General features: G+C 35.4%; 3 protein-coding genes across 3 annotated transcripts in view; all 3 read right to left on the bottom strand.

Moving 5' to 3' along the window:
• The window catches only part of LOC135721841 (beta-1,3-galactosyl-O-glycosyl-glycoprotein beta-1,6-N-acetylglucosaminyltransferase 4-like), a 67,756-nt gene that overhangs the window by 7,910 nt on the left and 34,212 nt on the right, over positions 1-25,634 (bottom strand). The gene's annotated exons all lie outside the window — the stretch shown is intronic.
• Positions 10,767-13,140, bottom strand: LOC135721840 (beta-1,3-galactosyl-O-glycosyl-glycoprotein beta-1,6-N-acetylglucosaminyltransferase 4-like). The gene is made up of 2 exons (XM_065244282.1): positions 13,010-13,140; positions 10,767-12,162 (listed from the first exon to the last, which is right to left on the bottom strand). Exon 2 carries the CDS (start codon positions 12,159-12,161, stop codon positions 10,884-10,886), a length of 1,278 nt encoding a protein of 425 aa, XP_065100354.1. The 5' UTR covers position 12,162; positions 13,010-13,140; the 3' UTR covers positions 10,767-10,883.
• On the bottom strand, positions 15,626-21,955 carry LOC135721722 (beta-1,3-galactosyl-O-glycosyl-glycoprotein beta-1,6-N-acetylglucosaminyltransferase 4-like). The gene is made up of 2 exons (XM_065244157.1): positions 21,919-21,955; positions 15,626-17,976 (listed from the first exon to the last, which is right to left on the bottom strand). The coding sequence occupies exon 2, from the start codon at positions 17,973-17,975 to the stop codon at positions 16,698-16,700; it is 1,278 nt and encodes a 425-aa protein (XP_065100229.1). The 5' UTR covers position 17,976; positions 21,919-21,955; the 3' UTR covers positions 15,626-16,697.

Raw genomic sequence — 25,634 nt, 5'->3', positions numbered from 1 at the left:
CAAATAAACAAACATTTCTAAACAAAAAATAAGAAACAAAATTTTATTTAAATGTATCTTTTGGTGGGAAAGGAAATTAGGTCCTTTCACACCCATATATAAAATGTGTGTGAATATTAGCTACAGTGTTAATAAACCATAAATCTAATGATCCCGGACAAGTCCCTGACGCATATCCCTTGTATTTTCCGTAATGTCTGTGTGAAAAGGGCCTTACTTGACTTGGTGGTCTGGATGAAGGCCTACTTGTAATGTAGCACAGGGCAACTGGACAGAGCTTAGACAATATGGAGGAGGGTATTCATTAAAAGTTGTGTTCTTTATTGTAAGGTGCCACCCATTGGCCCAACGACGAAATCCAATGGCGTGGTGAAGGGATCACGTGTTCTTGCCGTCCGTAGCGCTTCTAGAAGAATAACTCCATTTATTAGATTTCAAATGTATTTCTTTGACCTCTGTGGTTAAATTATAATCCGACTCCAATTTATAAATTATCAAAATTATTCTGATGCTGATCACAATTTATATAATTATTATTATATTTTTATTCTCTTAATTATTTAGAATGAATTACATTCACATAGAGAATACGATGTATCTCTGGAGGTGCTTAAGGCAGTTCCGTAAAGCTGGGTGTAGAGGCATTTCTCCTAACTTAAAGTCAGAGGTTTATCCAACACACTATAAAAATATGAGGATCCATCTATGTTGTGATTGAGTCATTATTACCTCCAATCTACAAGGTGGGTATTAACTCCAATCATATTTTCAGTCGAGGTAATTCCTAATCTACCCCCCTCCGGTATATTCATAAAACATAATAAAAGACTTGAAAAGTTTTAAAATGAATAGATGTTAACAATTTATTTTGCCAGGCAGGTTACACTTAAATCAATCATTCATCAATCAAAAATATCCACAACTAAAAAGATCAGCACAAAGTCAAAATCATACCTGGCAATCAAAGACACACAAAGTGGTCTGGGAAGATTCTTGTTAAAGATTTCTTCCATGATGTTTTAATACACACATAGGGCTCTATTTTAATGATCTAAGCGCATTGTCCAAAGCATTTATTTACTTACCAGGCTGCAGGTGAAGCAGGTCTTTGTGCCTTCTAACGTCTCATAATTAGTCCTCATTTATGTCCAATAGACTCAATAATAATCTTTTACATTCAATCCTTTAATCTTTCATATTTAAAAGCATTTTTGTGCTGCTGCGCATTCATGTGTTTTAAGCAAACAGGTGTTGTCGTCCCGTTTATAGGCGCACATTACTAATGCGCTCTTTAAATAACAAAAAACCAACGTGATCTCATGAGAATACGTGTGTATTTTTACGTTTCAGTGTGGTTGTACAATAAGTACATTTACTTATGTTTAAAACACACTGAAACGTACAATATCGAAGTTTTGACAGGACTAATACGTAAATTATTTACGTATTTACAGCTTTACAAACGTACAAATTTGTACGCAAATTATTCCTATTCATAAATATTAACTACACAAAGACAGTTTAGAAAGGTTCTCCATAGTTTGGCTCCACTTAATGTTTCAATCCTGTCAACGGCGCGGCAGGATTGGGCTTTTACAGCAGTCACGTGAAAAAAAGATTTTTTAACTTGAGCCAAACTATGAAGAAGCTTTGTTATCTGTTTTTGTGTACTCCATGCGAGAAAATATTCTCCAAAGCAGTGCCTTACGATCCCAGATGGCGTTTTTTAGGGGTACAGATGGGATGTAACAATATGAAATGATCATGAAGTTTTATTTTGATGCGTGTATCAGTGTATGGAATTCAACGACAAAGAGAGCAAAAATTGTGGGCAAAAACTGTAAAATATATTTATATACAATAAGTGCTCAGTGGTGAGACAAGAAACAAATAACAAAGACACAAAAGGGGAAAGATGCACGAGCGGTGCCAAAACAAAGAAACAAAACAAAACCATTCTAACTAAAATGTAACCCTTTTACCTACGCTACAAAGGAAAAGGTAATGAGATAAATATTCAACGTCACACGACATCCTAACTAACCTACACTACCTACCCAAACAAAAAACGTAGAGGGTGGCACGCACTCCAAACCCAGTTTGTCTAGTACAGTAACAACCTACATGTTGCACAATGTATGTCATGTGACTTACTTACCTGTCCACTTTCCCCAATATCAACAAAGTCACACAAAAACAGAGCGAATGAACACTAACGTACAGACGCAGAAATGAGTGACTAACAAACTGGAAACGAACAATCTGACATACAAACGAAAAACACAGCAGTAAATGAATTAGCAAACACGTTATCAAAACAGCAACAAAGTTACCGTTAGCATGCATGAATGAATAGTGGCGGTTTAAATAGGCGGGACCGGATGTTGATTGGTGGATCGAAGAGTGACGTCACACAGGATAATTAAGATTGACAGGAAAGGTGTCAAATGGCCGGGATCTGAGGATACAAGAGAGAGAGAGTGTGTGTGAGAGAGAGAGAGAGAGAGAGAGAGAGAGAGAGAACAAAAAAAAGGATACCAACAAACAACAGAGCACATTTAGCAAGTGTGTGTATGCTTCACGTGACTATTGTGACATAATGATGCAAGCTCCAAAACAGTGGTTCATTAATTGATAGCACTTTTCGAGTTTTAAGCAAGAATCGGATTGTCGGACTTTGACAATCCGAGCAAATTGCTCTGTTATTTTCATTTGAACCTAGACAAAGTAGCTCATATAAATAGGAAAATAAATAAATGCAATACCTTTTCTTTTTCACAGATTTAGCTCAGTAATCTTTAAAATGTTGTCACATTTTGTCATGACCCTACTGAAAAATCCAGCTAAAACCAGCATAAGATGGCCGCTGGTCCTCCCAGCTTGGCAAAGCTGGTTAAGCTGGTGGGTCAGATGGTCTTCCAGCCTGACCAGCTAAGTCCAGCTAAGTCCAGCTAGACCAGCTTAAAATGTGACCAAAACACAGCTAGACCAGCTTGCTACACCAGCAATACCAGCTAAAACCAAGCTGGGAGACCAGCTAAAACCAGCTCACCAGCTTATGCTGGTTGTAGCTGGATTTTTCAGTAGGAGATGTAGGCTACAGTGGATTGCACGTTTCTATGTGTAACAAGTTTAATATTTATGGATAACGCCATGAACCCGTGAATTCAGATCATGACAAAACTCTTAACTCTTATGTCAACGTACTGTATGCGTTTATTTTTGTGTGTGCTTTTTATACAGCATAGGATCTGCATTGGCTTTAAACACTAAAGTTACAGTTACATTTTTTAGCTGTCAGGATATGTTTATCCAAATAAACTGTAATAGAGGTAGTTTACACTGAAAAAAATAATTGATTCACTTTTCTCAACTTTTTTAAGTTAAATGGTCGCAATCAATTTATTTAAGCTACATTTAAACAAAAAAAATTGAAAAACAAAACAAAAAACTAGTGTAAATACATTGATTGCGACCACGTTACCTTAAAAAATTAAGGAAATTGAATGAATCTTTTTTTCAGTGTAGATAAAGATTAAACATATTTTAATTTTTACTAAGTAAGTCACGGTGAAAGTGTACCTGGTAACAGAAATACACAGGATATTATTTAGTAAAAAAATAAACAAAATTGGACAGAGCTCTCTTGTGGCCAAATTGCGCTATTGCGTTTCTAAAAACCTAATAGATCTTTTTTAACACTAAATCTAATAACACACATGTTTTACTTTTTAAAATGAGTATTGGTCAATCTCAGGTTATTTTTAACATGGTTTCTTAATGGAGGATAGAGGCATTTTGATAACAGGACTGAAAGTAACAGGACTAAGTTTATTTTGCAAATACATGAAATATAGCTGCAGTAAATTTGTGCTAATAGCATTTAGACACTTAGCAAATTCTAGTGATTTACCAAAACGTTTTATTTTAAAATAAACTGATAACATCAAAGAAGTAATATAGGTAACAGGACTGAACATTAAGATTGACATTCACAGTTATAGCATCAATATCATAAAACATACAGAAAAGAAAATAAGAAAAGTGACCTTTCTTCATATGACCTTCAGAAGATCCAGAGATATCATTTCCTCTTGACTTGCGGGATATTCTTAAATTTTCAGAAGGGGTTTGTGTTGGGTAACAGGACTGAGTGAAATCCTGGGGACATGACTAAAATGTGCATTTCATCTACAATATTATGACTTTTCAATGGTAAAAAATAATTAAAGCAAAGATGTGATTTGGACCCATACAAAAATGCAAAAAGTAAAGATATCTAAAAAAATTTTTTGCTTTATATTTAAAGGTAAAGTATAGAGATAGAGAGCAGGTACAGTATTTTATTAATGTTTTAAAATATTTAGCTTAAATTTGGTGTAAGATTAACCCGCAGGACACTTTGCTTAATTATAGAATGGTTTTTCGAGTTGGTTTTTATGCATTTTTATATTTTTTATATCCTGGGGACAGCAATGTTACCCATTGGAATGGAATGACCCATATAAAAGAAAACTTCCAGAGGAGCAACAAGGTGAACAGAAAAATGAGGCTGAGTGCAAGACTCACAAATGAAAGTCTTGTATTCACCAAACACGCCTCAGCTGACCCCACTGGCTCGGGAGAACACTGGAATGAAAGAAGGCTGATAGCCAAATAATAAGTCCAAGCACAGCAAGCACTTGCCGTCTTGCTGCTACCTCCTCTTCGATGGGTCCTATAAGCACAATAAGAGCAACTAGGTAATGCACAGAACAACATGAATAGCAAGCACAAAACACACATAAGCACTTTAACACAGAATGATCTACTGACAGCCAGGGCATATAAGGAAAAGGGGGATGAGCAAGCCCACATGCCGTCAAAAACTGACTTGACCAAAACAATACAACAGAAAAGAGCCAGTGACAGCCCATGACACATAGTACCTTAACTTCCAGTCTTAATACAAAAACAAATGTCACTAAGCATCATTAACAAAATTGCTCAAGCTCTAAAACTATTTGTGGCTTTAAAATATTGGTGGATATAATATTAAGTCTTTTTATAGTTGCTAGGTATAACAATAAGCTAAAATATATATATATAAGATGAAAACCACTGTTTTCTGTTACAAACTTTCACATAGCATCTTTAGGTTATAAAAACATAAAAAATTCAAATCCATAACTTGATTTTCAAAGATTTATTATAAAAACAAATAATTTTTCCACAAAATGCAATAAATCCATGACGTTTTTTTTCAAAATTCTATGAATCTATTCAATCAATGTATAAATGTGCATTAATTTTTGCCATTTTATATTCATTTGAACAGTTGTACACACTGATTAAAAAAAAAAAAACATTAATGGCATTAATCAAAACACTTACTTTGTCATATTAGGAACACTGTCATTGCTGTGGTTATACTTGACGTCGTCGCTTAACATTTTTCACAGCGATCAGCTGTGATTCTCGTTGACTTTGAGTCAAATAATGTAAAGTTTTTCATAAGATCCCCCGGGGTCAATGTGTTAGCACGAGAGAAACTAGATGCTGTTGGGAGAACAAGCGATCGTCTCCCGAGTGCCTCTCGCGTAAATTATTAGATGTTGAAGGCTTACGTTTCTTTCCCGTCACAGAAAGCCACCACAGGTTTATCAATGCCATTAAAGTATTAGTTTGTTTTTGTTTGTTTGTTGATCACGAAGTACAAAGTAGATGAGGAAAACTAGGACTCTGTATTCAACGCGCCACCATTGTTTGTTTACAATGCGCGGAATGGTGCGCTGTAATATGTGGAGCGGATTTATTGCATTCTGTAGAAAAGGAGGAGTGGCGTTTATTGCGTTTTGGGAAAAAAGGGAGAAAAGATGACAGAATAAGTAAGGGATAATGTAGAGGCAGCCGGTAGTTATCGGGAAATAAGCCCCGACAGTGTGATCAGGAGCCGACGCGAAGCGGAGGGTCCTGTATCACACTGAAGGGGCTTATTTCCCGAAAACTACCGGCTGCCTCTACATTATCCCGCTTATTACAAGGCTACTTGTCACATAAGAAAAAAACCGGACATGAATATGAATTTGAAACATTTTATTGGCATATTTGTTTTAAATTAACATGTTTATCCTTCTGCAAAACTTTGCACAGATGCATAAAATGATCGTAATACCTTATTAAGATCCTCTGCTTCATACTTGTCTGTCTCCATTTTTTCTCTTTTAGCCAGTCTTTGAGAAGTTTTAATGCCCATTCTGTATTTTTTTGTGTGTTGGCTTCGTAGCTGTCATGCTCTATTTTGTCAAGTTCAGTCTCAGTAGCTGTCTGTGTCTTGTCGTGGTTGTCCAGTGTTTGTCACAAGATGGCGCCAAACAGTAATCTTTATTGATCTTTATTGGCGCGGAGCGATTTTACTCGTACAAGTAGTACCGGCTATGCGTTATTACTTTGGAATGGTTATTATTTGAAAAGATGAACCTGCAAATGCCTCAACTGACCAATCAGAATCAAGCATTCCAGAGAGCCGTGTAATAACAAGAATTAAGAATTTACTTTTAAATACTGACCTGATATAATACTGATTTTGGCAGTAACTCATTTTTTTTTTCCAAAAATGGCATTTATTGCGTTTTGGAACCAAACTCTTCATATATACTTAATAAACTTTATATCTACTGTATATTCATGCATGAATTTCACAGAACATATACAGTACACTCATAAAACCTTGCTGAACCTTGCTTTACATTTACTGCTTATCACATAATACTCCCTTTTAAATCAAAGAAGATATTTACTGGAACCATACATTATGCTTATATTTGTAGAGTTAGCAAGGTGTATCGTATCAGTATTTGTCTTTACTTTTTTTGCACACATCCAGCTATTTGATGCAAGTTCACAGATTCCAAAGAATTGTTACAGTGTACTTTTTACAGAGTATTTACTTCGTGCCATTTTAGTATATTTATTTTATTACAAATTTATATTTTTTTAGAATTAAGATAAACATTAAAAAAGTGATACTTGTACTTTTCATCCATTTCAACACAAAAAAAAATTAAACTTACATTTTATTTTAATCTATCTGTTATTGCAGTAGAAATAATAATTAGCAACATCAACCTAGACTGTTGGAAAATAACAGTTTACTCTTAGTCTCATTTCAGTACTAATTTCAGAAAAATAGATTCATTGTTTTCCTGAAATGAAAAACTAAATGTAATAGTTTAATGCCTGTTTAGCTAGATTGTCAGCATGTTCATGCACATTTTATGTATGGGTGTGAGAGGTCCTTTCACACCCATACATAAAATGTGGGTAAATACTTAGCTGTAGTAAGCAGCACTCTGCAACTTACTAACTGGACTTGTTGGACTGGACATTTATGTTTTTAAAGCAGTATTGGGTAACTGAATGTAGCCTGCTTGTATATAAAAAAAAAGGTGGATAAGGAAGCCCAACATGCCAGCAAGAACTAACTAAGAGCCGCTGACAGCCCTTGACACATGGTACCCTAACTTCCAGTCTTAACCCCAAAACAATTTTTGACAAAACTTACGCTGTGAGGTTGTGGCCAATAGAAGACTGCTCAGGTTGCAGTGGCAGTAGAAATTGTCCAGTTAAGAGTTGTTTTACCACTAAAATAATTTTAGAGAAATTATTTTAAGGTTTAAAATCTAGGAGCCATATAAGTGCAACATAGGACATTTACCAATACCATTTGAGAAGTGCCTTTGAATATCTCAGTTAATAATGTAAGTTATTATTCTTACCTCCACCGTTCTGTCTCATCTGTAAGATCTTTAAGGGCCTTTTTTGTGACATTAGGTGTATGCAAAATGAAGACCCTGCACCCAACATCTGTATCTTACAGCTGTATATACATCAAAGGATTGTTTAGCACAGAAAGTTGGTTAAAGCTATTTTAAAATCATATAAAAGAGCAACTGCAGTCCCATAAGCTGTTTTGAATGTTTGTGTCTGAGAGGAGAGCTTCATGCAGAGTAATGTGACGAATTTGTTGTGTCCTAGGGAACAGGAATTTTTAGGTGAGTAACTAAGACTCTTCTTATAAATACTTTGTTTTGTCACGGCATCTTTCTCATGCACTGTAAAAAAAATTCTGTCGAAATTTCCATTCCTATGGCTCCAAACACAGGGATGAATTTAGAAGCCACCAAACACTTCCATGTTTTCCCTTTTTAAAGACTGAGTTACACGAGTAAGTATGGTGGCACAAAATAAAACTTTTATTTGGAGCCAAAGGAATGAATGGGGGCTAGGCTAAATGCTAACACATTCAAGAAGCACTGTCCAAAGATTAAAAGTGCACGCATTGAAAAAAAGATAGGTATATATTAATTAATCTAAGTTTAGTTAAGAACGTAGTAAAATATTGAAAAACTGGTGTTTTCCTTTAATATCACACATTTCCGGCTCTTATTTTTCCACATTTCTCTTCACTGGATGCTTGTTTCCTAGGTTTAAAATTGAAAGCTACCACTTCACCAGTTGATCCCATACCTGTTGATTTGTTTAAATCATGACTTCCTGTCATGGGTGTTGTACCTGCTGCAATGTTAATGGTCTAATCAGATTCAATGGATTATGCTAAGCTTTGGTAAATGTGGTACCACCAGACCCGGAGATCAATTGTTTAGGGGAGTTGGAAAAGTAGGCTATTTAAAAAAAAATGTCCCTTTTTTGTTTAGGGGAGTTGGAAAATGAGCTTATGCATCCTTGAGGACACTTTTGGCTTTTTCAGTTTTGTTTTTTTGATAACTTTGCCTGCTTTAATGCTAACTGCATAAAAGTTGCCACAGGTGCGTATTTTTATTGGAATTTTAATATTTCACCTTCATTTCCTTTAAAAAAAATCTATTTTCTACTAGGTACACAAAATACTTCCTCTCAGGACCTTTTGGACAAAAATGTCCCCATTGAAACCCATTAAAACTGCAATTTTTAATCCCGGTGCCATTCAACTATAAAATTATGCAATCTTTGTTAACAGGCTTTCATTCTGTTGGCAAGGCTTCAAAATTTAAATATTTACTATTTTTTACCAGATGGTGCCATTTTTTTTAGGTTTGACATATACAGCAATTTATCGCTTTATTGTTGTTTTCTGCTGTTTTCGGCTTATGCATATTATAGAGCCAATTAGATATATTATGAAGCTACAACAGTGGCACTGTGTAAACAAACCAGTATTTGAAGGGTTAAAATTCTGAAAATGAATGTTTGGTCATTGTGATTAGAGCTGATGCTGGTTAAAAAAATGGCATCAGTGAAAGTGGAAAAAAATATAAATCTATAATATTTTTATGACACTTTTTTGACATGGACATTTTTGTCATTTGTGGACCTGAGAGGTAACTTTTTTTTTTTAAATCTGATATAAAAAATATGAATGCATAAAAATTAATGTTGTTGTTAATCATTGACATATCCAAGGCTGTAATAATCAAAGAAAAAAAATCTGCTTAACATTTAGTAAATTGAAAATAATTATTATTTTTATTTTTTCATAAAAAACAGCAGTGGCATTATGTAAACAAACCAGCATTTAAAGGGTTAAAATTCTGAAAATTAATTAATGTTTGGTCATTGTTATTAGAGCTGATGCTGGTTAGAAAAATGGCATCAGTGAAAGTGGAAAAAAATATAAATCTATAATATTTTTATGACACTTTTTTGACATTTCGACATTTTAGTCCCCTGTGAACATATGTGTAACTTTTTTTAATTGATGCACAAGGGTTAAGCTATTTAAAAAATTAGTGACGTTTCCGTGTGAACGAACCACGTAAAAAAAGTCACGGTTATAAAAATACCCGTGTCCGTGTTGACAAGGCCTTACTTATCTCCATACCGCTTTTTTCACTGCCCTCAAAACAATCATGCAGATTGTTTCCTAGGTGTGTCATATTTCCCTTAATTACTCTTTGTATATAGCCGTATTGTTTCCATTGTCTTTTGTCAGTCGTTGAATGTGGTTTGTTGGGTTTGGTTTCTTGTTTTGTTTCTATTCCGTATATCATTGTATCACTTTGTTTTATGTTATTAAAGAGCACTTTCGTTTGGAACCGCCACCTGCCTTTGTCCATACTCTGTTACAGAAGTACTTGAAAGGGGAATTCTGTTAAAGAAAATATATCCGAGCTTTAGGCTGTTCCTCAATATGCGTTCATCAGCGATCTTGCGTCCTTGTGTCCTCGCTCTACGTCATCATTAACTGCCGAAGTTTAATTCTAATTCTCAAGAACGCAAGTACAAGGTTTTTTCAAAGTTTTTATTCAGTGTGATTAATTGTAGGCTACTTTAACCTCGTAAGACCCGAGCTTCGGTTTATCTTTTTTTTTTCAGATTTCTACCAGCTATTTTAGAGAAGAACCAAACAATATAATAACCAAATATTTTTCTTTGAACATGAAGCAGTGTATTTGTTCATGTTTGTGTACAACAGGTTCCAGTTACACAGAATTAAGTATGATGGTGCAAACACCAAAAAAAAGGGTTTAAGGTTAACTAATAAAAAATTGCATGATTTGTCTCAAAGCATATTATTAATACCATTACAAAAATGAACCATGTTTTTGGTGGTAAACATGTAGTAACCATTCTTTTGGTGTATTGATTACTATTTGTAAAATCATGATATTACATTTCTACGGTAACCATGGATTTTTGGTTTTACTTGTAGTAAAACCATGGTTAAAATTTAAAAAACTTGATATTTAACAAATAAGAGAGCACAAACATTTGATTTTCATGCATTGCTGTCGCCGAAATTACAGTTTACAACTTTATTATTTACAAGAAACTGCAAAAAATCTTAACTTAGTTACCTCTTACAAGTAGCAGTACTTTTCAATTATAGAAGAATGCAGCTATCATCATAAAGACATCAGTTGTTTTTCTAAAAGCTTCTCTTCTAAACATTCAATAAGAATAGGATCCACTTTTGGGTCCACTTTATTAGCAAACCAGTGACCATAGTCAAGAAGCCATCTGAGCTCAGCAGCACCAAAAATACACACAGCCCGTATATGCTCCCCAGTGCATGCTGGGTAAAGACTCCCTTCTAAATATTCCCACTTCACCAGACGGGTTTTACTTGTCAGTTCTGAGATATCAGGGTCAGATCTTGGCACCTCTCCTGGCACTCCAGGCACACGAACAAGAGTTCCCCAAAAATGTTCATCAGGTGAGTATGTGTCCTCAGACCAAGCCAAGAAATCTGTGGCTAGAGAACTCCAATGAACATAAAGCGCAAATTTCCGTGAGAGTGTAAAGTATGCACTGCCCACAAACATTTCGATGTTATGAGGTGGCGGAGGTTTCTCCTCAGGTGTTATCATAGGAAATGAATTGTAATCAGATTTGTTATTTTTCAGGGCATAGTGGAAACTCCAACGCACTTTCTTCATTCCTGGTCGCTTGCTCTCCACCATGTTCGTGCCATTCAGCTTCTTAAGATCTGACACCAGTTCAGCATTCGTCCGCAGTGGAAAGTCCTGACCACACAGATTGATGACATACTTCCACTTCACCTCAGACTCCAGGAGATCAGACAGACAATTAAGATCTGCTTTGAGACGTGAGATGCTCGCATACTGCACCCTCTCCAGTTTTGAGGCAATAAAGACGTTAGGGATGCAGCGGGCCAGACCTTGCATCGCTGAAATAAAGTCATCTGAAGACTTCAGGTCACAATGTATACAGTAAACATTATGTGGCATATAAATGGCCCTTAGCATCCTCTCCACAAGATCAGCATTCTTGTGAACGACCAAAGAGTAAGCAAGAGGAAATTCACGCTCAGACTCAGAGCCTTGTACTGCACCATAACCCTTTGTTGCTATAAATCGATCACAATCAGAGGTGACATTCACAATATTCATGTCAGTTGGCCCCACATAGCTTTTGTTTTTACGAATGAATTCAGATTTTGCCACTTCCACTGGTTCCATCTCATATATTGCAGAACAACTGATGCCATATTTTACTGTCAATCGTTGTCTGTCAAACAATCCTGTTGCCCCGAAGGTATTAAGGCAACAGTCGTCTTCATTCACTCTTGAAAATATGACTGTTAAAGCACACATTAGGAGTATCAATGTCATATAAAAAGGTACAACCTTTTTGATGCGCCGACGACACAGTCTCGCCATTCTGTAAGGGAAAAAGTTGTTATTTAGCAAACAAAATTAATGTCTTTCTGTGACTCATTTTGGTTTCACTCTCTGACAAACCAAATGATCCAATTTAAGGAAGCACCTGCTTTCACTTGTGTCATCACAAAATACAGTATATCCTAATGTGTGACCAAACTGATCTGCTCACCCCCTAGGAGGTCAAATGCCCTTTTTTAAATTGATTTACACATGAATAACAATCATTAAAAACAACAAACCAAATTAAAACCCAGAAAGGATACTTTTTAAATCTTTTTGTGGTGGATTTTCACATTAGGTATTGTTAACTTTATATAGGCTATGCGCTGCTGCAGATAACCTGCTAGCTCAACTTTCTTAACACCACGCTATTTGAAATATGCGAGTCACGTTTTAACAAAACCTGTCAACTTAGCCTGTTGATCCTGCTCACATCACTCACAGACTGAGTCCTCAGTGCAGTACAATTATTAAACCGTATTTAATCTACTCTAAGAGATTTGACATTCGATCACATTCCAGCAACGGCCTGCGGAATGTAAAAAAAATCACTATTTTTTTCAGTATTCGCTGAAGGTGGAGTTATTATTTTATAAGTGAGTGGGATGGGGAATTTATTTGGATATCACGTGGTGCTGGCATGACAAGATCTGCATCAGTTTGCTTTGATGTGAACATTTAAAGAGACGCACTTATCTTAAAGTAAATGCACGTTCTAGCTTTTGTTTACCCTGTAAGGTAATGATTGGAAATAAAAATGTATCCAAAAACAAAAGTTGTTAAATATCATAAAAATGAAACAATGGACGTTAAAGCAATGGACAAAGTCAAAAAAAAATTCTTACTGAGTTTAGGTGCTGGGGTTTTGCACCCTTGAGAACCCTGAGATTTAATCACGCAGGCACCCCACTTAAAACTGTTTTACCTTAAGTGAGATGTCTCCAACTTTGCTTCTGTTTAGCTACAATCCTGCAGATTTCAGCTCCATCTGCAATTATCAAGCAACCCTGAACTCCTTGATTAGCTGCTTCAGCTGTGTTTAATTGAGGTTGGAGCTCAAATCTGCAGGTAGCCTATGGGACGATCGACACCGGGGCTCAGATGCACAGACGCAGTTTTCAAAGCACTATTATTTTATCTCACAATAGCTGTGGTTTGTTTTGCAGATTTGCGCAAACTTTAAAAAACAAGTACTAATAGAATCACCACCAGGGGATCAGCAAATGGCAACTGCATGGTGGCACAGCGTAAAACCAGTTTCGGTCAGTCATCTTTCTCTGTAAAAGGGATACATTTTTGGAATGCTCTACAAACAGAAATAAAAACCAAAATCAATCTGAAACCATTTAATGAAAAGGTGAAACACTGACTAAAACAAAACCAAATCTGTGATCACTGATGTCACTGTGCAGATGCACTAATAAAAGGACATGAACATCTAGATAGAGAATTAGACGCGCACGCACACACAGAGATATATGTATATAATTGTTATTTTATTGTTGTTTCTGCTGTTTGTTTGTGCTCTCTTGGTAATGTTGATATAGCCTAACCAGTGACAGGGGTTGCAAATTAGCTTTAGCTAGTGAAACCCCATGCAACACATGAAAGAAGTCAAACTATTAAAATACTTGGTACTCAAAAACACAAACATTGCTCACTGTTCTAGAGATGGTCTTAATTCTGATAGTCATTTAATCTTTGCTCAACAGTTTTATGAAGAATTTCCAAAGCATCCACACCCAAACTTATTAAACGTCCTTGCACGTTTGCTTTAATTCATCGATTTGCCACATGTTAACTTGCACCGTGGGTTCAGGCTACATCTTCCAAAAACACAACTCGGAATAAATTACAAATGTAACGGTTGTGAGGGACTTCTGCTGCTCCGATAAAAAAACTGTATCCTTGCGCCTGAGCGTGAATTCTTGTAGTTTAAATTTGTATATTTATAGATATAATTTTAAAAGTCCGCCTATTTTAGCAAAGATTATATTAAATATGAAATAATATGTGAAAAAATTCACAATTAAAAACATTCGAAGCAGGACTACTTTGTCAACCGTAATGTGACGTAGCATTGAGCAGATCGTAATGAGGTCTCCTTATATGAAACACCTGACTCCACTCATCAGGCTCCTTCCAGAATGTTTAAAACATTTCTTTAACACTAACAACCTGATGAACATTCTGACATTTCTTATTTTCTTATTCTCAACTGTGCAAATCACAAGTAAATGTAAAAAATAATGCATTTTTTTATTTAAAAAATGTTATACTGATTAAATCATATCTGTTATATTATTTGCTCTTATTACTAAATCGACAAATATATTTTCTAAAATAAAATAAAAAATATCTGCCTCCATATTTATTTTTAAAAGTCTGATAGGTCTCGCATATGTATGCAGTTGTGTCCACAAGGGGTCCTCAAACAACACCTTTAGCGTGTGATGCCTCATAAATAAAAAGAAAAGATGAGCCATGTCATGTTTTGGCAGGTTTTATAATTTTACACATTCTTTAGCTAGATAATATTTAGGTAAAGTGTTTCTGTAGCTAAAGTGCTAGAGCATTCTGAAGTCAACAGCCCAACAGGTTGTAGGTTTGATTTCCAGGGGACACACCCCTGCTAAAAAAAACAATAGACACCATTACAAAAATTCTATTGGTTTTATTGGGAATTTTATTGGTTCTAATGGAATATGGCCGTAGTGTAGTGTAGTGGTTTTAATGGTAAAAGCTAATGGTTCCTATTGGTATTTTAAAGGAAACCATTCAAATTTTCTTTAATGGTTTTATTGTTTTTTTTTTTTTAGCATGGACATAATGATGAAATATCTAGCTTGCAATGTAAGTCTTTTTTGATAAGACTGTCTGCCAGAGCACAAATGTAGTTGTTATTTCATTCTGTTATGAAAACCAATGTAATTTTATATTGTTATGACATCACATCACCCTACATTAAGCTTTAATGTATGCCCTTCTCACAAATAAAAACTGTATTAAATATCTTATTAATTCATTTTAAAATTCATTTTAACTTCTTTTACCGGGGAACGGAAGTAAGGGACCAGGGAAGTAAGACCAAGGGACATCAATAGTCACACCAATTTTGTAGTAACTCAAATGGGCAGTCAGGGTTCAGTAACAAAAAAGGAGTTTTTTAACTGTATTAAAAATGGCGTGGCAATAGTGAGATGTTCTGCAGACATGTCAGCATTGTCTCAGCTTCTCAGACAATGTTTGTGAGTCTAGCAGACCCACAGCATTATTTTTTTTTATCATTGTCATTTACCTAGATCACAATTTAAAATTAAAGTGCTATTCGTTTTTTGAAATAAAATGTGAAAAAAGAAGATAAAACTATTCTGATTCATATGAGTAAAACAATGTTTATCTTTAATAAATATAACTGAAACACATTTGTGTCACTCTACACAGTATCATAACATAACACTGCAGCCATAAAAGTAATCTTTTATCAACACAGTCTCATGTAGATAAATAAAACGACACAAAAAGATTTGTTGTATAATTGCACGACTTTTGACATATTATAACATTCTTACAGAACTTACAGAATTTAGTTCCCAAGAAAAAGCCGTCATGGTACTACAATCATTTCCAGTTCCTGTAGTGTGAAAATGCCAAAAAGTCATGATATGAATTACATTAAAAACCTGATTTTTAACAAAGGGGGAGTTTAAATAAAGTTACATCCACCATTGTGTGTAATGAGAAAAATTTGAAAACTATAAGAGAAAACTAAATTCACAAATAATATAAAACCCAGTCAACTATTTGATCTCTCGGTGAAGTCATCATGATGTTGTCACAATGTGTGGGTCACAGTGATCCAAAGTGTAACCACACTGCAAACTCACTGTGTGCTCATATGAAGGTCACTATGTTCATGGCACACTCATTGTGCACTCATACCATGTGCACTCATCATTCTGAATTCACAATGAGCTTGCATATTTCTCATAATGTGAGAAACTCACAGTAGATGTAAAAAATATGTAAAAAGCAGTCCATTTTATTAATGACATTTCTTTATGCCCGTTGTTTTCCATGTTTGTTTACTGTGAAGTCACGTTTGGACGCCAAAAACATTGCAAGATCTTCTCGAGATTTCCTTTGTCCTCAGCTGAGACTCTTATCTTTGCATTGTTATTCATAACGGCACTCCACACACTATAGGAACAAAAGTGTTTTTCATCATGTTCGTGGTGTATCACATTTTGAAAATCGGATAAGATTTAAAAAATCTTTTGGTGTGTACTTAGCTTTATGTTGTATTTCCTCTTCTAAACATTTTGAAATCACAATGAGCTGCACATATAGCTCACACTGTGATTATCACAGTATGAGAATGCATTGCGTGATCTCACGTGTTAACTGTGAAACGGATACTTTACATCACCAAATTCAGTGACCAAACATCTAAACTACAGTTTTTTTTATAAAGCTTAACTTTGTTGCCTTTTAAAAGTAGCATTACATTTTAACTGCAGATGAATACAGACATCACAATACAGACATCAGTTGTTTTTCTAACAGCTTCTCTTCTAGACATTCAATAATAATTGGATCCACATTTGGGTGCACTTTATTTGCAAACCAGTGACCATAGTCAAGAAGCCATCTGAGCTCAGCAGCACCAAAAATACACACCCCCCGTACAAGCGTTCCAGTGCATAGTGGGTAAAGTTTTCCTTCGTAATACTGCCACTTAACCAGACGGGTTTTAGTTGTCAGTTCTGTGATATCAGGGTCAGATCTTGGCACCTCTCCTGGTACTCCAGGCATACGAACCAGAGTTGCCCAAAAATGTTCATCAGGTGAGTATGTGTCCTCAGACCAAGCCAAGAAATCTTTGACTGGACAACTCCCCATAACAAAACGTGCAAATTTCTGTGAGAATACAAAGTATGCACTGCCCACAAACATTTCGATGTTATGAGGTGGAGGAAGTTTCTCCTCAGTTGTTTTTTTAGGAGTTTCATAGTATTCGGATTTGTTATTTTTCAGCTCGTGGTGAAAAGTCCAGCGCCATTGTTTTCCTCTTGGTCGCTTGCTCTCCACCATGTTCGTGCCATTCAGCTTCTTTAGATCTGACACCAGTTCAGCATTCGTTCGCAGTGGGAAGTCCTGACCACACAGATTGATGACATACTTCCACTTCACCTCAGACTCCAGGAGATCAGACAGACAATTGAGATCTGCTTGGAGGCGTGAGATGCCTGCATATTGCACCCTCTCCAGTTTTGAGGCAATGAAGACGTTAGGGATGCAGCGGGCCAGACCTTGCATCGCTGAAATAAAGTCATCTGAAGACTTCAGGTCATAATGTATACAATAAACATTATGTGGCATATAAATGGCCCTTAACAACCTCTCCACAAGATCGGCATTCTTGTGAACGACCAAAGAGTAAGCAAGAGGAAATTCACGCTCAGACTCAGAGCATTTTACCGCACCATAACCCTTTAATGTCATAAACTGATCACAGTCAGAGGTGGCATTAACAATACTCATGTCAGTTGGCCCCACATAGATTTTGTTTTTACGAATGAATTCAGATTTTGCCACTTCCACTGGTTCCATCTCATATATTGCAGAACAATTAATGGCATATTGTACTGTCAATCGTTCTCGGTCAAACAATCCTGTTGACCCGAAGGTATCAAGGCAACAGTCGTCTTCATTCACTCCTAAAAATATGACTGTTAAAGGACACATTAGGAGTATGAATGTCATAAAAACAGGTATGTCCTTGTAGATGCGACAGCACAGTCTTCTCATTCTGTAAAGGAAAAAAAGGTTTGTTACTTAGCAAGCAAAATTAATTTCTTTCTGTGAGTCATTGGGTTTTACTCTCTGACAAACCAAATGAACCAATTTTAAGAAAAACTGTCTCAAATCTATTTTGTCTAGTAAATCCTTGTAAAACAAAGAATTACATTCTCCATGAAATTATGTTCCTTTTTAGTTTTTATTAAATAAATATGCCTTTATAAATCATTCAATTATTATGTTTTATCATAACTGAATTAATTATACTTATAAAAAATAAACACTAGGTAAATCATTACAGTAAATCATTGTAATACAGTCATGATTAAAGGGGGGGGGGGGGGTGCAGAGTTTTGCCACAGAGCCACACTATTGGTCTTAAGATAAATGGATACGAGGCTGTATCTTTGTAAAACTTTTGTGTATTGACATGAAACCTAATGCTATTTTTGCTTAAATTTTTGGAAAACATCTTTAAATGTTTTCATTTGTTTTCCTTTCCTTATTATTTAATTGATTGATTAAGTTTTACACAGCAGCTCGTTACAGAAACAAGGAAATAAGCTAAAACAGCGATGCTACAGTATGGGCCGCCGACAACAGCTCTCTCTATTCCTTTGTCTTCAGGTTATTCTCTCAATCTCATTTCAGTATAGAAATATAGTGATAGGATCCATTAACTGAATTTCGAGAACATTTTTCTTTGTTTCACAAACATGCATTACAAACCTGTCTGGTTGGGACTACCACCCTGGAGCTGTGGTTAGAATAGCATCTATCTATTTTTATGACCCGAGCACCGAGGAGTAAGCCAGAATGACCTGCACCGTGGGTGCAAAGCCCTATTGGTTTTGCTACGAAATTACACATTTTTGAAGGTCTAAGCTTGCTCAAAAACTCATAAAACTTTTCACACACATCGGAAGTGACGAAAATTTACATGTGGTATACTGTAGGCGTCAGAAGTGGGCGTGTAGAAATGACTCGATAGCGCCACCTGCAAAATTTCAAGAGAACAGCTACAAAAAAACGTACAGATACAACATTTGGTAGGATCATCTATCACCCCAAGACCTACAAAAAAGTCCTATGGATCCAAGCTCTAAACCCCACAGGCTATTTTGCATTTTTGCTGTAATTTCTGTGCAAATTTTGCCATTTCCAGGCTTCGTACTTTTACAAACTCCTCCTAGAGATTTAATCAGATCATCAGATCATATTTGGTCAGTCTCATCTAAAGTCTCATTTAAAAGTTAAATTGCGGAGCTTTTGACTTTTCGTTGGAGGGTGTGTCCGTGGCGGCCTGACAAATTTAGGCGTTTTTGCCATGAAACAGGAAGTTGTTCTTACTCAGGCTTACAATGTCCAATCTAACCCACGCTTCACATGTTAATGTGTTCAAACCAAGACCCTTATCAAACATGAGAATTTTCAGTTATAGTCATAGCGCCACCTAAAGGTAGCAGGAAATGATATTTTTTACGCTGGGATTTACCTCGGTACCCTGTGGGCGAGGGCCCTACCAAACTTTAATTGTTATTTTAAATTCTCATGTATCTTTGTATTTATTGTGATTTTATCGTGTGTCTTTTAATTTTTTCTCTTATAAATTTTTTCCATTCTATGTAAAGCACTATGAATGACTTCTGTGCTTCAATGATAGACACTTTTAAATCTAGAATAAAAAACATCTGAATACCGAATTAGCACTGTGCTGCTTCAGACTGACTGCACTTTTTAAGTCAAATCACTTTTACTCCTGTTTTATTCTTTTTAACATATTTTAAACTGTTTTTATAATTCTCCAGTAAAACATAAAATTCTTCTTCTTTAGACATTCATTCTCAGTCTATCAGGTTATTGCTGAATTCCCACCACAGTTTGGCGATGAGGATGGGATCGCAAAGCTAAGGTATTACTGAAGGAAACCCAAATTTATGGACCAGAATCTCCGACTGATGTGATGAACGAATGAGAAAGGGGGAAAGTCAGCAATTTCATCCAGGGGACAGTGAGTACTAATTCATGTCCAGGGTGTTGAGACTAACATGGCAGTAATTGCGAAATAGTCTTGTGTGGGGTATCACAAGATTACATTCCAAAAATGTTCAGTGTGACTGGCCACACGGCAGTAATTGCGAAAGAGTCTCTCAAAGAGTGTAGTGAGCAGCACGGGGGAGACATCTGACATGGTGAATGCTATGAGAAGAAGGCATGGGGATGAAATAGATGAATTTGAAGAAATAAAACAAAAATATAACTTTCCAGGGGTGTTTAGGGATTACATGAAATGGGACTACTTATCTTTGTTTTTAGTGTGATTTTATATTTCACATTTTTACTTTATTTTCTCTTATATATTGTTTTCTCATTTCTGTGTAAAGCACTTTGAATGACTTCTGTTTATGAAATGTGCTATACAAATAAACTTGCCTTGCCTTGCCTTGTCTTATGCTTTCCGTTACACAGATTATCTTGAGCAAAATAAACAAGCACATTCATTCAGTGAAACAAATGTTTCAGTGCACTGAATGATTTTGCAAGTGACAAAGCTCTTACAATGGCTGACTTGAATGAGACACACCCTACGTTTCATAGCAGCACAACTATTGGCTTCATTCATTGTTCTTTCCTCTGACATTTAGACGTTGAGCAATGTCTGTAGTATGAGGATAACTTTAATCAAGTGAATTTTTTAATGACCCTATTGTTCTACACTGGCATTGGCAATGTGAAACATTGCATCAAACATGTATCACAAACTTGTCTGGTTTGAACTACAAGTTTGGAGCTGTGGTTAGAAGCAAATAGTTCCATGTTAGTGTGACATACTGTATAGACACAAATAATCATACGCAAAATCTAACGAAGCAATATTCGGTACATTTTCTATACATAATATACTAAATGCATACAAATGTATGTCTTTTATTTTTATTATAAAGGGAACAAATGTTCTAGTGCACTGAATGATTTTGCAATTGGCTGATTCACTGAACAAGGAAGCTGATTGAGACGCACCCTAAGTTTAATAGCACTTTATGTTCTCTGACATTCAGTGATCAATATCTGTAGTATGATGTACTCTATAAAAGTGATGCTAAGTCGACATATATGTTTATCTTACTTTAACTTAACAAATTAAGTTAAACCATTTCAACTTGTTTATATAAGTTACTGTATGTCAACTTATTACAAGTCAAAACTCATAAAAAAATTTTTAACTTCATGCTGCATTTTTTATAAATTAACTTCTGACAGTTTGTTAAAACCACAGCAGCGCCTTTTCTTTTCTTGTTTATATATATACTGATATATTATATTGCGACTGTTACGCTTTGTAATGGAAATTATTGTATCATTTCAGAATAAAATTATATATTGGATTAAGTAGGCTATTTTAAGGCATGTCTTTTAAAATACAAATAACATCTGATTATTTTCTCAACATTTTTACAAAATACACAGAATTAATTAAATACATATTTAAATAATTCAAAAAACTGTCCATCTCTGGTATTTACTATAGTAAACTGTAGTAAAAAATGTTAACCTTGTCATATTAAATATTAAAGTATACTATAGTATTTACTACACTTCATAAGTTCACTAAAGTAGCTACATAACAGAATACTGTAGTTTACATTAACAAAGTGTAAGGTTTTATTAAAGTATACTACAGGATGGTACAATTAACTATATAGCTTACTAGTAAATACTAAAGTATGCTACAGTTTTCACTCCAGTATTTTAATTCACTTTACTTAATACTTCAGAATACTTCAGTGTGCATTAATAAAGTGTAATGATTATTTTAACATAATATGGTATACTACAATTTACTATAGCTTACTATAGTAATTACTATAAAGTATACTTCAGCATTTACTGCAGTTCAAAGTATTTTTAATAACCTAACTAGACGAAACTTACACCACAGGGCTTAACTTACCTATCTGCTGTTACACTGAAGTCATCTCATAGAAAAATCAAACTCAAAATGATTTAAGCACAGGTGGACTCATCATTTTATTATAAAGGGGGAGGGAAAAAAATATTGGGAAATGTACATGCTGCATGATAAGGAGATGCTTCAGCATCAGAAGCACATGCTTTGTGTTCCTTCTGTATCCTGTGTAACTGGTTCAGCAGGATTTAATACCTCTATCTATATTGGCATCGTAGGGAAAACATCCCCATGTAGATTTGTGATAGCTTTGGCAAATTATTGCATGGCATAGTTGGTTATCAGTAAAAATGGGGACAACTGCCCCTATTGTTTTTCAAGACATTCTGTATTTCAAGCGTGATTTTAACTCTCAAATTTCTAATGCAGTAAAAATTGTTTTATCACTGGGTAAACATCATTTTCAGTTTGATTCAATTTTATTTATATAGGGCTTTTAATATTTGTACAAAGCAGCTTCACATAAAATAGAAACAAAATAAACAAAGCAGAGCAATGTGCAACAAAGCATTGCATTGTTAAAATATAGTTTAGGATGGAGTAATTGGATGTACATGAGTCAATTGTGTAATTTCTTATAAGATAATAAATAGTACTGCATTCCAGGCAAGGGTGGAGTATGGCATTAGCCATGCTCTGGCATTTAGACAAAACGGCAAAAAATATACAGTGTATGATACTGCTCATTAAAATAATTCAAAGTATGTTTTAGCAGAATAGATTTGAACATTGCTATGTTACAAATAGGGAAAATTTATAATCGGATTCCCCCTGTAGGAGGTCTCATGATTACTAATTATGATGACTTACTTCAAGATTGTGGGACGTGTAGTTCTTTAGCTGTAAAAGTAATATGATTTATAAGTTCTCTGTGAATACATTTAAAAGTTATGAGGTAACTCGATGCTGCATTATGAAATTCCACTTGAGGGCTTTTCACAATGCACTGGCTGTACTGTCTTAATATAGTGTGGCTGTGTGACAATATACTTTTGTTCCTTGATTCTGATTGGTCAATAGTTGTACTTTCCTTCACTTTGCGTTGTGCCTAATATGATAAAGCAGCCTCCCGTACACTGTAAAACAAGTCCGTAAAAATTTCAATGTTATTGCAGCTGGGTTGCCGGTAATTTACCGTAGATTTACATTTATGTTATTTACTGGCAAGAGTTTGTTCAAAGTTAAATAAATTTTAAATATTAACAAGTCTTTATCTTTACAGAATAAAACTATACAAAAACAGCCTCATGCAAAGCATTCTGGGAACCAGAAATCATCATCAACCTTTTTCTGTTTTTTGCTTCAGATTTTGTTTCCCAGAATGTTTTGCTTGATGCAGATTTTTAATTTTACTCTGTAAAGACAAAGACTTGTAAATGTTAAATGTTCATTTAACTTTGAACAAAATGTTGCCAGTAAATAACATAAATTTAAATCTACGGTAAATTACCGGCAACTCAGCTGCAATTTTTACGGATTTTTTTTACAGTGTACCTTACTTCAAGTTCTTACTTAAATATCTCAGTTTTACACATTTAGTATCAGGGGGTCCCTGCTCCATGCCTCTCTCATATAAGGGGTCCCCGCCCCAAAAAACTTTGAAGATCCCTGTAATGTGGCTATGACTTGCGAATGTAACGCTCAGTTAACTTAAATAAACCAGGCTTGATGACGTATACAGCCTGTATGTGCAACCTCTGCAGGCTGCAGCCTTTGGATTGAGAAACTAAGAATCTATCTATCTTTACATGCTTTACATGTGCATAACAGCGGGCATGGCAAGCCCAATAGCCCATATTACCCAGCAGCCCACCTGGAGAACTTATGGTGCTCCAGATGACCAATCCACCCCTGCTCTTCACAAATAAAACCACATATTTTAACTTATATGCTTGTCTTGTAAGTTTATGATTCAAAATGAAAATGCAGGCCAACCTATAGTGGAACTTTTTTGCACCTTCTCATTTTGTATAATAATAATAATAATAATAATAATAATTTAAATAAATTATTATAAATAAGCATTGAAGACCAAAAAAAAAATCTGCAGTTGTATCTGATGTCCACAAGGGGTCCTAAATAGATAAAATATGTCATGTTTTGGCAGGTTTTATGATTTTGCACATTCTTTAGCTACATAGTATTTAGCTAAAGTGTTTTTCTAGCTAAAGCAGAAGAACATTGTGCTGAAGACTAGTCAACAACCCAGGTTGTAGGTTTGATTTCCAGGGAACACACATAATGATAAAATTTTTAGCTTGAAAGCAATGTAAGTCACTTTTGATGAAAGTGTCTGCCAGAGCACAAATGTGAACATTTTGATTATTATAATTTAAATCATATGTTATTCAGTTCTATTGTTAAAAACATTGTTATTAAATATTTAAATAATTTCATTTTAATATATTGTTATGACATCACCCTATTAAACTTAAATGTATGCCCTCTTCACCAATAAACTGTTCATCTTATTAATTAATTTTAAATTGTGTGACTTTACTTCAAAACAAAGGAAGTAAGACCAGTGGACATTAATAGTCAAAACTATTTTGTAAAGCAAAAGGGCCAGTCAGGGGTTTCTAATCAGAATAACAGGTGTGCAACCAGACAAGGATCATAAATCAACAGCATAAACATCAAAGCCCACAGAAAAGACATTATAATTCACAAGAGACCACATAGCATTTCAATTCAAATGTATTTGTATAGCGATTTTACAATGAATATTGTTGCATTAAATGTTAGTATATTTTTATATTATGTGCACTTATACACCTAACCTGATGCCTACTAGAAAACTCAGGTTTTTAGCTTTTTTTCCCAAAACAATATACAGTGCATTATAACGTATACATTTTATCAGTACCTGTATATGTTTTCTATGGGTTCAAACTCATGACCTTCTGCACTGCTAATGCAGTGCTCTACCACTAAGCTATACAAAAGTGTGAATATCTGACTCTTTACATTTTCAATTATCCAGTTGTATTTGCAGAGCAGATAAGGAAATATTTAGAAAATAATAAAAAAATGAAAATGAGATCATTGGTTTTCAACTGTATTAAACTATGGTGTGCTTTGAATATAATAGTCAGATGTTCTGATGTCACCAGGTGACTATGGGAGGGCGGGAACCAAAAGTGACGGAGAAAGGTTCCGCGAAGATGGTTTCCGCCCGGGCCCGATTTTTAATTGCACTAGTTTACTTCCTGGTCTCCGAGACGACGAAAATGATGAGGAAACGAGCAACAGGTGTGGCGACTCAGTGAAGCAGCACATGATTGGAGGAGAGAGTAAAGACAAGATATAAAAAGGTCCAAGAAGCACAAAGCAGAAGAGCTGTTTTCGGGTGTGAGTCCCTTTATGCCTTGGGCAAACCGAACAACATGCCCCGTCCCTGGAGGAGCCACAGGGCGCCGTTGATCCGTGAGTCACCTATGGTGGAAGGAAAGAGTGCGGCCGCCAGAAGAGGCGAAAAGGACGGGGCTGTGACGAAATTAAAGGGACACCACACCGGAGTGCTTGTGGTGTACTTTGTCTACGCTGTGTTGCTGCTATGCAGATGAACCAGGCTGGTTGGATCGTGCTATTGGGGAAGAGAGAAGAAAGGGACAGTCAGTTGACGAAGGAATATTGAGGAGTTTCATCAGAGAAGGAGTGAACACAGAGCCATCAAGAGTGTAGCGAATAACAGTTGTGGA

This window comes from Paramisgurnus dabryanus, chromosome 18 (genome assembly GCF_030506205.2).
Source record: "Paramisgurnus dabryanus chromosome 18, PD_genome_1.1, whole genome shotgun sequence".
NCBI lineage: Eukaryota > Metazoa > Chordata > Actinopteri > Cypriniformes > Cobitidae > Paramisgurnus > Paramisgurnus dabryanus.
The sequence above is the reverse complement of the archived record's forward strand: the minus strand, read 5'-3'. Positions and strand labels throughout refer to the sequence as shown.

Coding starts and splice junctions, on each gene's coding strand:
- LOC135721840 (XM_065244282.1), bottom strand. CDS start 12,161: ATGGCGAGACTGTGTCGTCGGCGCATCAAAAAGGTTGTACCTTTTTAT.
- LOC135721722 (XM_065244157.1), bottom strand. CDS start 17,975: ATGAGAAGACTGTGCTGTCGCATCTACAAGGACATACCTGTTTTTATG.